We start from the raw sequence: 14,486 nt of genomic DNA on the forward strand, positions 1-14,486 counted from the left end.
CATGAGGGTCTAACGAAGAATAGCGCAGAAAAGGTGTCGAAAGGGCAAGCACGGCACGTACGCGCAAAACCGGTGAACAGCAACAAGAGGCGGGGGGGGTAGGGCATGGCCTCAGGGTGGGAGGGAGAACAACAGATGATGTGGCACACGAGGAGAAGGGCATGAGCCACGTCAAACAAAACAGTAAAGACGCAAGCAAGAACGAAGCGGCACGTCACAGCACCATCACGATCTCTCGCCTCCCCTTCACACACACATGTGGCCATCGACTCAGCGAGAGGGTCGTGGCGGACAAGAGCCACGAAGACGGGGGGGGGTGAGGCAACGCAAGCGAAATGAAGGAGCATACATATGTCGGCGTGTGCCCATCTAATGGGCACTTTCATCTAAGTCTATCGGAGAGTGCCGCGTACGCGCTACTCGTACATGGACGGGTTCACCTGGCTGGGGCTAGGCACAATGCGTCTACGCGGCATGTTAACGGGAAGAGACACGGCGCCCTCCGGCGAGGAGGACACGGCTGCCGTCGCTCCTGGGGGCCCCATCGCCTCGTAGGGCGACGGGCCCACGGGAGGTGGCTGCTCGCCGTCATAGATAGAGGATGGCATCATGCCCGGTTGCCCAGGTGTCGGCATCATGCCTGCCCCGAAAAGCTGCGGCGCTGGCAGGCGCGGGTCTGTCATTGCGGCCGTCATCGACGGCGCTGTGGGTGCGTAGCCGGAGTACGCGGGACTGTAGGGGTATGGGTATGCGTACATGGGGCCATTCGGCCCCATCATACTCGGCGGCAGGGCAAGGGTGTTGTTTTCACCATGCTTGTATTCGGTGCTGTTCAGCATGTGGAGGCGGGCATGTGCCTTCTTAGCCTCATCAATCAGCATGCGCACCTGCTCCTGCTCTGCGCGGCGACTGCGCACCCACGCCTTGTACTCTTCAATCTCCTGCGGCGTCATCACGCCGTACTTGGGCAGTGCGTTGTTCAAATACAGACTAAGGCCTACCACGTAGGTGAGGTATCCGACACCAGCGAACACCCAGAGATTGATGGTGCTGATGAAGGGCAGGTAGGAGTTCGCCATTACCCCGCAGTGCCGCAGGTAATCCTGCAGCAGACGGGCTGGATATTGTACGGTCGCCACGATCTGCATGACGTAGGCGAGCAGCAGCAGCTCCGTGGCGGAGATGATGTCCTTCCAGAGGTAAAAATTGCGAAACTTGATGACGAACACATTAGACTCGACCAGCATGCGATTCACGGCACCAACGCAGAGGGTGGCAGCGCACACAAAGATGGCGAGTCGCATCTGTATAGCTTGATCCACGAAGACGTCCTCCACGGAGCATTGGGTGAACGTCATGTTGACGGCGCTGAAGGCGTATATGTTGCGCACCGTGCTGAAGGAGCAGTTGTGTGTCTTGTACACGAGGGACGGCGTGAGCTCAAAGTTGTTCTGGACGATGATGGAGCGCGTGAAGGTGCGATTGGCACCGATCATTGTCGTGACGGTGTGGATGAGAAACGTGACAAACTGCACCGTAGTGCAGAGATCGTAGAAGGGCACGATGCTTTTCTCAATTGACAGCCGCCCCTTCTTGGGCCGCTGCTGAAGGTCGCTGACGAGCTGCATTGACGGCTTCGCTGCGCTAGTGATGGGTGGGAGTGGGATGAGGCGTGGAGACGGTCGATGGGGGGGGGAGCGGGGGTGTGTGAGCGACAACCGTGACCTTTTTCTTCTTGACACAGGCAGAACACGGAGAGAGAGAGAGGGCCGTGAACGCGTGTGCGCGATGGACCTCACGGGACGCAAGAGATAGAGGAGGAAGAGGGAGGGGGAAGGGTGGAATGGGGAGCACGAAGGAGGGGTGGGGGTGGGCTCGGGCGCCATGTACCTCCTCCAAAGGTGCGCACACACACGAGTGGACAGACGGTGGCGACAACGCACACGCTGGACTTTTCGCTCTCTCGCACGCTCGGTCTTTCGCTTTATTGCCCTCTTCCCCAAGCGCTCCCCGCTGCCAGGGCACCGTTTTGTGTCAGGAGGGCGGCGGTAGAGCAGCGAGTGCGGTTCTTACGCTTTCTTAGCGTGACGGCTGCCGCCACGAGACATCGCTCGCCAGCGTCCGTCAGTGTATGCGCACAAGTGCGAGGGCGGCTAAGCACATCGCGCGCAGCTTGAACGCGTTTGCGTGGTGCCCCCATTTCGGCGCATTGTGTGCCGTTCGCGCGGGCTGAGCTTTTCGATTCGCTTTGTTCCTCTCTTTCTTCTTGCCTGAGGCCGTGCGCTGCAGTTTGAGCGGTGGTGTGCGTGTAGCCCGCGCAGCGTCGCTGGTACGCACGCAGGAAAACGGTGACACACTCATTCGAGAATACAGTTCCGCACACCAACACCCGCACAGAACAGCGGATAGCGTTTTATCGACAATCGCGGGCACAGACGCTGTCACGCCGATGCGTGCGTATTGATGACGCTGCGGTTCGCTGCGTGGCTTACACGCGTATACTTATTAGACACCGGCGAAGGAGGTGAGGCGACGATGCTGTTGCCGGTTTCCAGCCCTTATCCTTTTATTCTCAGTCACGGAAGACAAGGTCGAGCGGGTCGGCGCTCGGTGCCGGATGCAGTGCCTTGTGCCTCTCGGACTTCTCTTTGATCACCTCGTTGGCCTGCTGCTTCTCGAGGCGACGCAGCTTGCGGTCGCGGCGCTGCTCCGTTGGTGGCCGCGCCGTCGCGCTCTTCCATAGCACGCTTCCCTTGCAGCACCCGTTGAAGATCGCCACCGGCTCCAAGGTGAAGCGGGGCCCGATCTCCATCAACGACGGCGGGCTCGTTGGCACGATTTGATAGTTACGCACCCAAATGTGGTTGTCGAGCCACAGGAAAGACATGATGCGGTCCACGAACGGCTTTGATTTGGGGTGGTAGCGGGGCGTGTTGAAGGCCATGTGCAGCAGCGACTTGGTCACACGCAGGTGCGGGTGGAGCTCAAAGTCGTGGTCGAAGTGGAGAAGCGGACGACTGTACTTGAGGCAGTTCCCCGCCATACGAATCTCGTCCGCCGTGTGCACGTTGCTCATCTGCATTTTGATGCTCGGGCCGCTGGGGGCCTGTCCGATCCACAGGTAGCTGACATCGTTTCGATGCGGCTCGACGAACATAACACTATTGCATTGATGCAGTCCGCACAGCTCGATGAGGTCATCGCCAAGGGTGTTTGTGCGTCCAATCTTCGGATGTTCGCGGGAGTGCGGCATGAGGCCACGCAGGTCGAGCAGCAGGTGGCGGTCCTTGCTCGTCATGCTACGGGCACCGAGAACCAGCATCTTCTGCCGGTTCGTCATCATCTTTGTCGTCTGCGCGCGCCGCACGTGCAGCTGGCCGACCATCTCTTCCTCGTCGTTCACCATCGCCTTGGTGGCGTCCGCCACGTCAGCCAGAGGTTCCACCTGAGGCTGTGCAGCCTCAGCTGCCGACACCGCTTCTGCCTGTGCAGAGCGAGAGCGCTTCTTACCTCCACCTGCCATCTTGTCTGCGCGGGAGGGGGAGGGAGGGACGTGAGAGAAGGCAGCGAGGAGGCGGTGGGTGTGGCGATCGAAGAAGGGCGCTGTCTTGTTGCTACTGGTATGTGTGTAAAGCCACTGTTCTGCGTATGTCGCGTAGGCCTTCGCGGGTTCGAGTTTAGTGAGGCACTGCGTCTGAGATGGGCCAGGGTGCAGCCGTCAAATGCTGCGGTGCCAGGATAAAGGGCAGTGGAGGGAGAGAGACGGGGACGTGTGCTGGAATGTGTTGTACAGACGACACTGGAAAGAAAACGAGACAAGTCACGATGGTGCATGTGTGGGTGTTACCTCCGCCACTTTTGTGTGCGCGCGCAAACGAAAGCTGACGCGCCGCTGCAGCTGAGGAGCCCCACTGACGGACTGGCGGCAGAGGCGGAGGAGCACGACCTTCATACTCCGGTGACCTGCGATGACACGCACCTCGTTGCCATACATGCGAGTACCTCGTTTGACTCTGTCAGTGCCGTTGCGTGTACCAGTGATGCGTCGAAGGTCGTGAGGGAAAACAAGGAGGCGAGGAGGAGGGGGGACACGAGGCGGATACACACTCACACACACGGACACAGAGAGAGGCACAAAGTACACATGTGCACCGGATGGTTGATGGAGCGGGATCAGCTCTAACAGAGAAAAGAACATCACAAACAAGCTGACAGGCAAAGCGCTGATCATCACCGCCCTGGCATGCAGAGGGTGTGCGTGTATGTATGCGTTCACACAGCACCAGTGCAGGGGGAGGGAGCGCAAGGTATGCCGGACACCCACGCGCATGTACATCGCTGGGCCTAGTCCTGAGGAGAGAAAGAGCAAGAGAAAGAACCAGCGCCACTCCCTATCAGGCAGTACCTCTGCTGTCGTCCTCCCTCGCGGCCGCCACGTAACAGTTCACGCCATAGAAGACGGTGGCCATGCCAGTAAGGTAATGCAGCTTGCAGGCCCGGCGTGCCACTGCGAGGCACTCCCCGACGGTTATGCCTTCGCTGTCCGCCGTCCTCTGACTGGCCACTTGGAGAAAGCGACTCGTGAGGCGGTCAATGTCAGCGTCCGTGACGTCCCACAGGCAGCCGAGAACGCACGATACGCCTGCGCTAAGGTATGCGATGGGCAGGCCAAAGCAGTCGTAGAGCGCGCTGGCCTGCATGCGGGCAGAGCTGCAGCCCATCAGCAGCACCAGCGTCGGAGGTGTGCCGGCTGCAGCGGGAATCCAGTCGTACAGTGCTCCGCGAGGGACCAGGTGCTCCCCGCCCTTGTGACCAGCGTACACAAACGCGTCTATGTGATCGCTCGCCGCCTCGCATTGGGAGAGGAGGCGGCGCATCAGTGGCGACGTGACGACGCTGCTGCCATCTCGTGCCGCCGCAGCTGCCGCCTGCGACGTTTCGCCGTAGGCCACCTCCCAATGTGGATGCTGCGCGGTGAGATCCGTAAGGCTGGAGGGGCCGTGCTGCAGCGCCGCGTCATCGCGATAGACAAACAAGCGCTGCAGGGATACGGCCGGCGCATCGGTGTTGCAGTACTTCAGGTATTCGAGCGACGGCACGCGAGAGACGCTGCGCTCTTGGCACGCATCCAGAGCTTCCCAAGGCAGCGCGTGCAGCTCTCCGTCAAGCACCAGGTACACGTGCTCGCGCGAGACAAGGAGCAAGTCGGCATGGTGGTGGTGGCGCTCCTCATCATCACCCGGCACCTTCGTGGCGGCGTCTGGCGCGAGCTCGCGGTAGTACGCGTTCAGCACAGCCGGCACCATCTCTTCTACAACACCCTGCACCGACTTATCTGACAACAGCCCCAGCCAGCATTCCTCCACGTTCGCAGGGTCGCTAGCGAGTGCACACGACAAAGATGACTCAGCCGCGGCTGCTGTGGCGGCAGCGACCAGCTGTCCCAGAGCCGTGACCGCCTCAAGCAGCATCCTTTGCGCGCGCTTTACTGTCTGCATACAGCACGCGCAACTGTGTGCGTTGCGTGGTCCGTACCAGCACGTGGTCTGCCCGCGAGGCGGTGTCTTATCTTTCCAGAGGTACGGAGCCGCCGCAAGAACCTGCAGAGTGACGTGCTGCAAGGCGTCCATAGGAGGGCAGCGACCGACACCGCGGAGGTGCACACACTCGCAAGCAAAGCGCGCTGCCAGTGTTTGCAACTGGCCACCGAGGGAGGGACTGGGGTAACCGAGCAGCAACATATGCGCCGCGCCGAGGGCGTCTTGCATCGACGCAGCGACCCGGCCAATACGATCGTCAAGTTCAAACCGTTCACACCACCACGCCTCCTTGCACCGTCGCTGTCGCTCAGCATCCGCTTCGGTCGGCACCGCGGCAGAGTCGCCTGCTTGCTGGCACGCGCAGCTTGTGCTTTCAGTGAACTCACGCGGGCCTTGGCTGTCAAGGCACCGACCCGTCTCCCCGACTGCGCTTGCGGTGCCCCGCATCAGTTGTGCTCGGTTTCGGCTCATCACGTCTGCCATCTCAACTGCACATGACCGCAACGCTCCCCCCACAGGGCAGCGCACCGTTAGGCTGAGCAGCTGCTGGTCCTGCGCCCGCTGTTCTCCTGAGAGACACGTGGCCCTGATCCGAGTGCGCCGGAGCCAGAGCAGCCCCTCTCCTTCACTCTGCGAGCCAGCGGGGGTGTAGCAGAGCACCACAACGGTGCCTAGGGCGACAGCAGGGGAGTTGGCCGTGCTTTGATCAGAAGCGGCGGTACAAACGTTCTCTGCTCTGCGGTGCGCGCAGAAACTTTGAAGATGCCTCCGAGCGCGCCACGCAAGACCTGCGGTGCTCTGCCGTGGCCAGCCAACATGCCTTGAACCGTCCGGGTCGCCCGCGTCGGAAAGCTCTGCGTCCACGTGCTCTAGGACGGTCTTCAGACGTTGCCACCTTGCCAAGGCCGCTCCGTAGAGGCTGTCTGGAGCCGCGTAGTCTGCAGTGGAGAGGTGGGTGGTGGTGAGCACGGTGGCCAGGCGGTACACAACGCGCAGCAATACTTCGAGCTGTGTCGGGCAGGGGCAACGCGGGAGGAGGCGCCCCAGCAGGGTCACGTAGAAGCGTGCCAGCGGAGCATCGCGAGCCTGCAGCAGTGCCTCAATCAGGCGCGTGAGCCCGCTAAGAATAAAGAATGGGGCAAACGAATCCTGGAGTACCTCCGTGGCCCACTCCGCGGGGCGGTGGCGCAGAAGGGCGTCACATACCGGCCGCAGCTGCCTGACATCATTGCAAGTGGCCAGCACGTCCAGAGCCGTTAAGGAGGTGCACTGAAGTTCTTCAAGCCACTCGAAGTACGGCAGACCGCCCTCTCGTCCGCGCAGCCTTGTCAAGGTGTCCGCTGGGGCTGCAGAGGACGCGACTGGTGTAAGACCGTCCAAGATTCGATGCAGGCGCCGGTGCCACTGTGTCTCACGATCGTCCAGCGCGTTGGCGAACCAATCCAGCAGTGCACACGCCTCTGAAACGAGGCCCCAGCGAAGCGACACCGCGATTAACGGCGCCACGTATGTGCGATACGCGTTGGCAGTCGCGAAGGGCACGATCGGTACACCCGCTTCTGCCAGTCTCGGAGAGAGACGCGCCAAACACAAGAGCGGCGCCAGGGTATCTGCACTCACACACGAGGCGAAATCGTCCGCCTGCGACGCAGTACTGCTGCCGAGGGCGCATCGCCGCAGACGGTGGACCACACGCATCAGCTCACCCAGCGAAGTGCTGAGCGGTTCGGCGAACTGCATCACGTTGGTGAAGGAGGGGGATAGCAAGGGTGGCTCCTGCGCGAAAGCGCGAGTGAGCACCGGTGCGACGGAGTGACTCCACTCGGCGCTGAAGGCGGCTTGGCGCGCTCGCATGTCCTCCATGACGTGTTGACAGACGCGCAGGTGCAGCCTTGCCCACAGCTCGCTGAGTCCACTGTTCGACGGCCCGCACGAGGCAAAAGTCATGGACGTCGTCGTGTCCATGCTCCGCTGCACGACGGCGTCCAGCAGCGTCACGGCACTCATCACGCACAGGCCACTCGTACCCAATAGCGCACGCCGCAGCACTGTACTCATCCATGTTTTGAGGAGGGTACGGCGCACCTCGTCACAGCCGTCAGCCGCGGTCCAGCGCTGCAGACACCGCCACACCGTCGCCGACACCCGCCGAAACGTTTCCTCGCTCTCTGCAGTGGCCTCCTGCGCCTCGCCGCAGAGCATGTGCCAGTAGAGCAGTAGCGACGTCACAACAGCGGTTGCTGTGCCACGAGCAGGCGGCTCCGCTGCATCCGAAGAACACGGAGCGTTCTCCAGCGACGCCATCTCCCGTCCCACCCGCTCGACGGCTTCATCGGTGAGTGACAGAAGCAAAGCGACGCTGGTCAGTGAGGTGCAACCGTCTGCGGCTGCATGAGGCAACGGCAGCGACACCAGCGGACACAGCCGCCACGCCGCTGCCAGCACGCGACACAGAGAGACTGGACTGACGCTGCTCGCCACTGCCGCAGGCGAGCGCAGGCGCGCGTTCAGCTGCGTGCGTAACGCGGACGAGAGCAGTTTCGGCAGATCCCACGACGATGCGAGGGGTCGATAGCGTAAGGAGGAGAGCTGCACCGCGGCCTCGACTAGTGCCGCAACCTCGTCGGCATTGCGCAAGGTATGAGTGGTGGCATCATAGAGGGTGCGCAACAGGGTACTGTGGGATGATGTCATGCTTGTCTGAGTGCGCGCGTCCGTTTCTGTGGGCGTCACTCCATTCTCTAACACACCTGCATACGCATACGGCCCTGCAGGCGTGTCCGTCTCCCGCCAGCGTATGAGAAGCGAAGGATATGCGTGTATGCGTGTATGAGTGGTCTTCGAGAAGATGTGCAGATCGCAGGAGGAGAGGCGAAGGTGTAGCCGAAAGCAGGGAGAGAAGGGAGGCCGTGCGTTGAGAGCGTCTTTGCCTGTGCGCTCTGCAGATACAGGAGGACAGGAGTGAAAGCTATGACTACCAGTTCCTTGGCACGACAGCACGGGTGGCCTCAGCAACTTGTGTGCTCTCTTCACCTTGCCCTGGGGTGTAGGGTCGCTAAGAAGAGGAGGGGAGGGGGGGGACGGCTCGGTGACCCGACGCAAACACCTTCTCAGAGATCAAGCACACACCCGCACCTCTTTGCCTCGCTGCCACTCAGCCTATGCCCAGGGCATGAAGCGGAGGGGCATGTTCGTGAGAATGGGAGAGAGGGTTTCGCACTTCCTCTGAAGCAGCGAGACAACCAGCGCCACCATAGCACTCGAGTACTCGGGGGTGAGACAGGAAAAGTGGAGAGAAGAGCACCAGCCACGTGCGATCTTGTCGCCTCACGAACAGCCACATGCCGGCATGAGCACGCGCATATCGGTCCCGTGAAAAAGAAAAGCACGGCGAGTAGCGCAGGCGGCAAACACGAAGTCCACAGCGGAATGGACGAGAGCAAGCAAACAAAAGAGGGAGAGCGAGCATGGGGATCGAGGCGTCGCCGTTCGCTGCGCACAGGCCACGTTGTCTCGGTGGCCTTCATCGAGCTCCGTAGTCAACGCGCACATGTCTGGAGACGGACACCAAGCGAGGCGGCTGAGACGGCAGTGGGGAGGGGGAGGGCGCGCTAGCCAGAGGGCACGTGCATATGTGAATCTGGCAGACCTGAGGATGGATGACAAGAAGAAAAGTGAGGGAGAAAGAGAGGTAAGGCAGACAAGAGCGCCGGTGAGGTAGCGTGACCTGCACGCGTATGGCACAGAGAGAGAGCACTGCCTCAAGTTAGCCAGCCGTGTTCCTCCCCCTGCACGCTCCCACATCCACATGAGTTGGTGGGGCCTCGCCTCGCTCACTCCCACTCTCTTGTTCCCTCTCACGTCAATCATAGATGGGCTTAGGTGAGGCTCTCCATGTTGTGCTTCACCACGAGCAGCACATGTGTCTTCCAGTCGTCCAACTTGCGAATGTCCTGCAGCAGCGATACACCGAGCTCAAACTTCTCCATGTCGTTATCGGTGACGGCCTCCAGGATGAGCTGCAGGAACTCCGCCTCGCGCGTGTTCTTTAGGTAGATGTCAGCGGACATGTACTGCTGCAGTGCGTCGCGGCACTCCTCGCTCCTCTCGAAGCGGTTGTCGTTGTTCACCATGGCGTAGCGGCATAGCATCGCCCGCAGGAAGTAGTCCTGCGCTTGGAACTTGAGAGGACCGCCAAGCATCTCGTTGGCGATGCGTTCGTAGTACATGAGAGCTTTGTCATACTGGTCGTTCTCGCCGCAGATCTTCCCTATCGCGATCATACACTTCTGCGCCTGCGCCTTTTGGTCCTCGGCGTTGAAGTACTGCATGGCTTGCTCATAATATGGGATGGCGTCCATGCCGGACCCCTGATCCTCGAGAGAGGCAGCGAACTCCAAGAGAAGCCGCGCCGCGCCGGACAGGCGGTTGTTTTCAAGCTGCAGACGCACTGCCATGTCCACCATCGTCTTGGCCTTTCCTGCGTCGATCTTCTTGTAGGCATTCGCGGCGTCGGCAAAGGCCATACCGGCGCCCGCCTTATCGCCAAGCTTCACCGCACAGTCGCCGGCACGCGAGTAGGCCTCGCCGGCGCGCATGTAGTCCTTGTCCAGCTTGTACCGAACACCGGCCCTGTTGAAGAGGTCGAAGGCGCCCTCGAAGTCCTTGAAGAACATCTTCTTCGTTTTCTTGTCCGCATCTGCGAACATGGAGTCGGCGGAGGACATGCTGGGCTGATGGGTAGACACACACACACACGCGTATTGCTACCGCCTCTGCGTAGAATGTGAAGTGGTGATGGAGGGGTGTCAGGGAAAGAAGGACACGCCCAGGTACCGGCGCCAAGGGAAAGGTACGATTTGGATCCGTGAGGGCTGTGAAATGAGGGACGCTGTGCGTAGTTGTGGTTCTCTATCGGTGCTTATGCAGTGGGCAGCGTGCAAGGCGGCAAACACACGAGACGGCGGGGCGGAGTGGAGTTTGAGGCGAGAAAGACACACACACACACATGGGCGAAGAACAATGTGGTACGAGGTGGAGGGGGCGAGAAGCGAGAGCAGTGAGCCACATAAGAAGGGGGGCATCAGACGTCGTATGCTGCTGCGGTGCAAAGCAGTGCCCATTCATGCACATGCGCATTCAATTACCTAGACACGGGAGCGGAGGGAGGGGCGGGGGTAACACAGGCCTACGGGAGGTGTTGACTGTGTTCTGCAGGTGCCAGACGGCGTGCCGGGAGAGGACAGGGGAGGGAAGTCCGGATAGGATTAGAGCGTCGGCTGTGCGGGGCCGCGAACGGTGTCACAGGAAGGCGCACGAGAGCACCCGTTAGATTATCACGAGTCCAACAGAAAAGAGTGCATTAGAGGCGTTTGCGTGATACTTGTGCGCGCGAGAGCGAGTGGGTTACGGAGTGGACGGTGTCAGACGCTGCGATGGTGGACGAGGACGAGAATGAGGGTGGGGGAGGGGGAGGAAGGCGAAGAGCAAACCATTAGAAGCACCGTCTCACTCATGCACGTAAAAAAAATTATCATGTACTTCGATGACCGTTTACGCAGCGCATGAGCACACACGCACAGATAAGGAGCTGCGCTGTGATTCAGGCATCGCATCATCATCGTTGCTTATAGGTTTAGTTGTACTGAGCCGAAGGGTGCTGCTGCAGCGAGGAATCACGAGGCGGGTAGTACGGCGGGCGGGGCTGCAGACGACCGCCCATGTACGGGGTACCCTGACCAGGGTAGTGGCTGTGGTACATGTCGCCGTATCCATCGTACTGGATGGCGCTGCTGCTGTAGCCGCCACGGTAGTATGGGGTGTGGTAGGTGGGATGGTAGGGCTGCGCGTTGTACTGCCTCTCGGTGCTATAGAAGCGCGGCACGCTGCCGAGCTCGCCGCCGTACGGCAGGGCACCCTGGTACCGAGGCACGTAGTCGTTCACTGGCGGGTTGTACGCCGGCTGCGGCGGATTCCACTGGTGCTGCTGCTGCGATAGGGGTTGCTGCAGATCGGAGGAAGACGTGACGGTCGGCGCAGGGGCTGCCGCGACAGGGATGGGTGGGGCAATGGCCACCGGTTTCGGCGCCGCCTCCGCTGGCTGGTGGGTCACGGCGGGCTGCAGGGTAGCGACGGGCTTCGGAGCCTCGACGGAACCTGCGAAACGGAACTCAGAGGGCATGACCAGCTTGGCGAGCGCCTGCGGCATCGACACAGGGCCTATGGAGGTGTACACCACCTCTGGTTCGGAAGGAGACCCAGGGGTCGGCAGAGGCTCAGGAGTAGGCGTGGAGACCTTCGCCACCACTCCTGCCGCGGCAGGAGCGGGGAGCTCCGGCTTCTTGGGCTCCACCGACACCACCGGGCGTTTCGGTACATCGCCGTTCGTCGCTTTGTCCCCCAGCGCCGCCATCGTGGCGGGAGAGGCCCTCTGCTCCTTGAGCATCGCGGCTAGATTTCGGTTTGACCACGCGGACATTCTCGTCGCGGAACACGAATGGAGCACACGGACGGAGGCACACGCAGATGCACAGGGATGCAAAAGACTGCTACACAAAGGTGAAGCTACTTCGGGTACAACGCGCTCTTGCGTTTTTGGATTAGGGAAGACACTGCAGAGACTGTGAGGTTGGAAGGAGGGGAGGCGGTGATGGCTGTGAGCGGGGGTGCGTGGCCACTTCCCCGACAGCGCGCGCGGGATGCACGAGAATGTAGGCCAGAGGGAGAGAGAACGATGAGAACAGAGAGGAAAGTGAGATGCGCAGGGACAGGCATGGGGGGGATGGCCAAGCGACCGCTCATCGTTCTCCTCGCCGTGGCGGGCGGCTTGTATGTGCGACTGTGTGGGACGATGCACACAAGCGCACAATGCACAAATACAAGAGTTTTGCGTTTTTTTAACGAGAGAGCGCCTGCCTTACGCACACATACGCTACGCGACCTCTCTCTCATCACGATAAACACGCGTATATCTGTCTGCGTGCCAGTTTCCCATGCAACGCTATGTGCTTCATTTTCAGTGAGACTCCGCTACTCGACGCAGCCGCCGTTAGCATCGGCGACTGTCTCCTCCTCGTCTTCGGCTACGCGTTCCACACTCACCGGCGCCGGTGCCGGTGCCAGTGCCGAGTTACTTGCAGGAGCTGCGGCGCTCTCTGGGCGACGTGTAAGCACCGCAACCATCTCCACGTGATGTGTGTGCGGGAAAAGGTCAAAGGCAAAACCTGCAGTAACCTCAAACGGGGTCCCTCGATACGCCTTCGTGCTGGGCTTCGTCAGTCCAGGGCAGTCTCGCTCCAGCGCCTTCTGCTCGCAGGAGATGTATACTACACGCCGTATCGTTTCCATACCGCGAATCCACTTCAGTACTGTACTGTTCACCCCAGCCCTGGGCGGGTCGAGGACGACCACAATGTCGCCGCGGTCCTCGGCAGGCAGGCCGCTGATGACGGAGGGGAGCAGGTGCTCCACACGTCCGCAGTGGAACTCCGCGTTGGTGATGCTGTTCTGCTGGGCGTTTCGCCGCGCATTCGCAACGGCCGATTCCACTAGCTCAATGCCGATAACGCGCTTCACGTGCTTCGACAGCGTCAGTCCGATCGTCCCAGTGCCACTACACAAGTCCAGTAGCGTTGTGCCCGCCGACAGCTCAGCCACCTCAGCCACCTTCGTCAGCATCGTTTCCATGCCCGGCGTGTTGACCTGAAAGAACGCTGTCGGGCTAAGCTCGAAGCACAGCCCAGCAAGGTATTCGGTGAGGGTGGGTGCGCCATACAGCACCTCGCGCGGCACGTCGAGGGGCAGGGAGCTGATTCCCGTGTGTGTGTGGCACTGAAGACTCACCACGGCCGCTGTGGACAGACCAGTCGCTGCAACCAGCTTGACGCGGATCTCCTCAGACGCGAAGACTTCCACGAGGCGCTGCCGCACCGCTGTCCACACGTTCGCGGTCGTGCTGGCCGCATCCGCCTCTACGTCCATCATCACCTCGCCCTTTACGTTGTGACGCACTTGCAGCTTGCGCCAGAACCCGCTGGCCTTTACCTTATTAAAGACGTCGAGGCCTCCCTTCGCGACGTCTCTGAACTCCATGCACACGTCCATCAGGGCTGCGGCTACTACCTTGGCGGCAGAGTTCATCGTCACAATGCTCTTATCAGGCAACGTGGCGGGGAGGACGGCGGCCGTTCCCTCCACGAGAGAGCCCTGCTGGAAGCCCAACGCCGGCGTGTTTCCATCTGTGCAGAACCCAAACGACAGGTTGACGTGGTTGCGGTAGCCCACCGTCACGGGGCTCGTGAGGATGCCGGCAAAGCGATCTTGGAAGGCGGCGTAGCCATACACGCCGGCGGGCAGAATTCTCTGCATCACGTTAAGACAGTGCCGCTTCTTGCGGTCCAGCTGTTCCTCCATGTGAAGGTGCTCGTACTGTGTCAGCTTACTACTCCCATCGCCGTCGTCGCCGTCGCGCCGGCGCTTCACACCACCCTTGTGAGTGAGCTCCAAGTCGCGTAGGGACACCGACGCCTCCGTCCACGGGCGGCCACGGTGGAAGATGGTCTGCAGCACGGCGGAGGGGGCCGCGCGGTCCTCAGGGGTCTCGAAGGCCATGAAGAGGTGCGCATTCTTGGGATTCTTGTTGATGCGGATAAGTCCCTTGAGAAGCGGCTGCGGTGGTGTTTCGCGTTGCTCTGCCGGTAGAGCTTTCGCAATGAGCTTCTTGATGGTGCCTACAGTGGAGTATGTGTCATGGGTGTCGATCTTGAGAAGGTTGGCGTTGCTGTGCTCGTGCAGCTGTACCGCATCGTGCTCCTCGGTGCTCGGAGGAGGTAGAGAGACAGACATGGCTGAGGCTTCCCTGGCAAGACAGGATTGAGGAGGCCGAAGAGGGAGGGACGAATGAAAAGCTTTGAGGCGCATCAGGCAATCATGGCGATGAGGGGGGGG

General features: G+C 60.9%; 6 protein-coding genes across 6 annotated transcripts; all 6 read right to left on the reverse strand.

Annotated features, from left to right (window-relative positions):
* Window positions 1–416: 416 nt before the first annotated feature.
* Window positions 417–1,628, reverse strand: LMXM_20_1660 (conserved hypothetical protein; the record flags this gene model as incomplete). The annotated part of the gene is made up of 1 exon (XM_003875171.1): window positions 417–1,628. The coding sequence occupies one exon, from the start codon at window positions 1,626–1,628 to the stop codon at window positions 417–419; it is 1,212 nt and encodes a 403-aa protein (XP_003875220.1).
* Window positions 1,629–2,572: 944 nt separating this feature from the next.
* Window positions 2,573–3,523, reverse strand: LMXM_20_1670 (putative ribosome biogenesis protein; the record flags this gene model as incomplete). Its single annotated transcript, XM_003875172.1, has 1 exon — window positions 2,573–3,523. The coding sequence occupies one exon, from the start codon at window positions 3,521–3,523 to the stop codon at window positions 2,573–2,575; it is 951 nt and encodes a 316-aa protein (XP_003875221.1).
* Window positions 3,524–4,394: 871 nt separating this feature from the next.
* Window positions 4,395–8,234, reverse strand: LMXM_20_1680 (putative separin; the record flags this gene model as incomplete). Its single annotated transcript, XM_003875173.1, has 1 exon — window positions 4,395–8,234. The coding sequence occupies one exon, from the start codon at window positions 8,232–8,234 to the stop codon at window positions 4,395–4,397; it is 3,840 nt and encodes a 1,279-aa protein (XP_003875222.1).
* Window positions 8,235–9,418: 1,184 nt separating this feature from the next.
* On the reverse strand, window positions 9,419–10,267 carry LMXM_20_1690 (soluble n-ethylmaleimide sensitive factor,putative; the record flags this gene model as incomplete). Its single annotated transcript, XM_003875174.1, has 1 exon — window positions 9,419–10,267. One exon carries the CDS (start codon window positions 10,265–10,267, stop codon window positions 9,419–9,421), a length of 849 nt encoding a protein of 282 aa, XP_003875223.1.
* Window positions 10,268–11,175: 908 nt separating this feature from the next.
* LMXM_20_1700 (conserved hypothetical protein) lies at window positions 11,176–12,018 on the reverse strand (the record flags this gene model as incomplete). The annotated part of the gene is made up of 1 exon (XM_003875175.1): window positions 11,176–12,018. One exon carries the CDS (start codon window positions 12,016–12,018, stop codon window positions 11,176–11,178), a length of 843 nt encoding a protein of 280 aa, XP_003875224.1.
* A 551-nt stretch (window positions 12,019–12,569) lies between these two features.
* LMXM_20_1710 (conserved hypothetical protein) lies at window positions 12,570–14,384 on the reverse strand (the record flags this gene model as incomplete). Its single annotated transcript, XM_003875176.1, has 1 exon — window positions 12,570–14,384. One exon carries the CDS (start codon window positions 14,382–14,384, stop codon window positions 12,570–12,572), a length of 1,815 nt encoding a protein of 604 aa, XP_003875225.1.
* Between the last annotated feature and the right edge of the window lie 102 nt (window positions 14,385–14,486).

Source organism: Leishmania mexicana, chromosome 20, assembly GCF_000234665.1.
Source record: "Leishmania mexicana MHOM/GT/2001/U1103 complete genome, chromosome 20".
Classification (NCBI taxonomy): Eukaryota; Euglenozoa; class Kinetoplastea; order Trypanosomatida; family Trypanosomatidae; genus Leishmania; species Leishmania mexicana.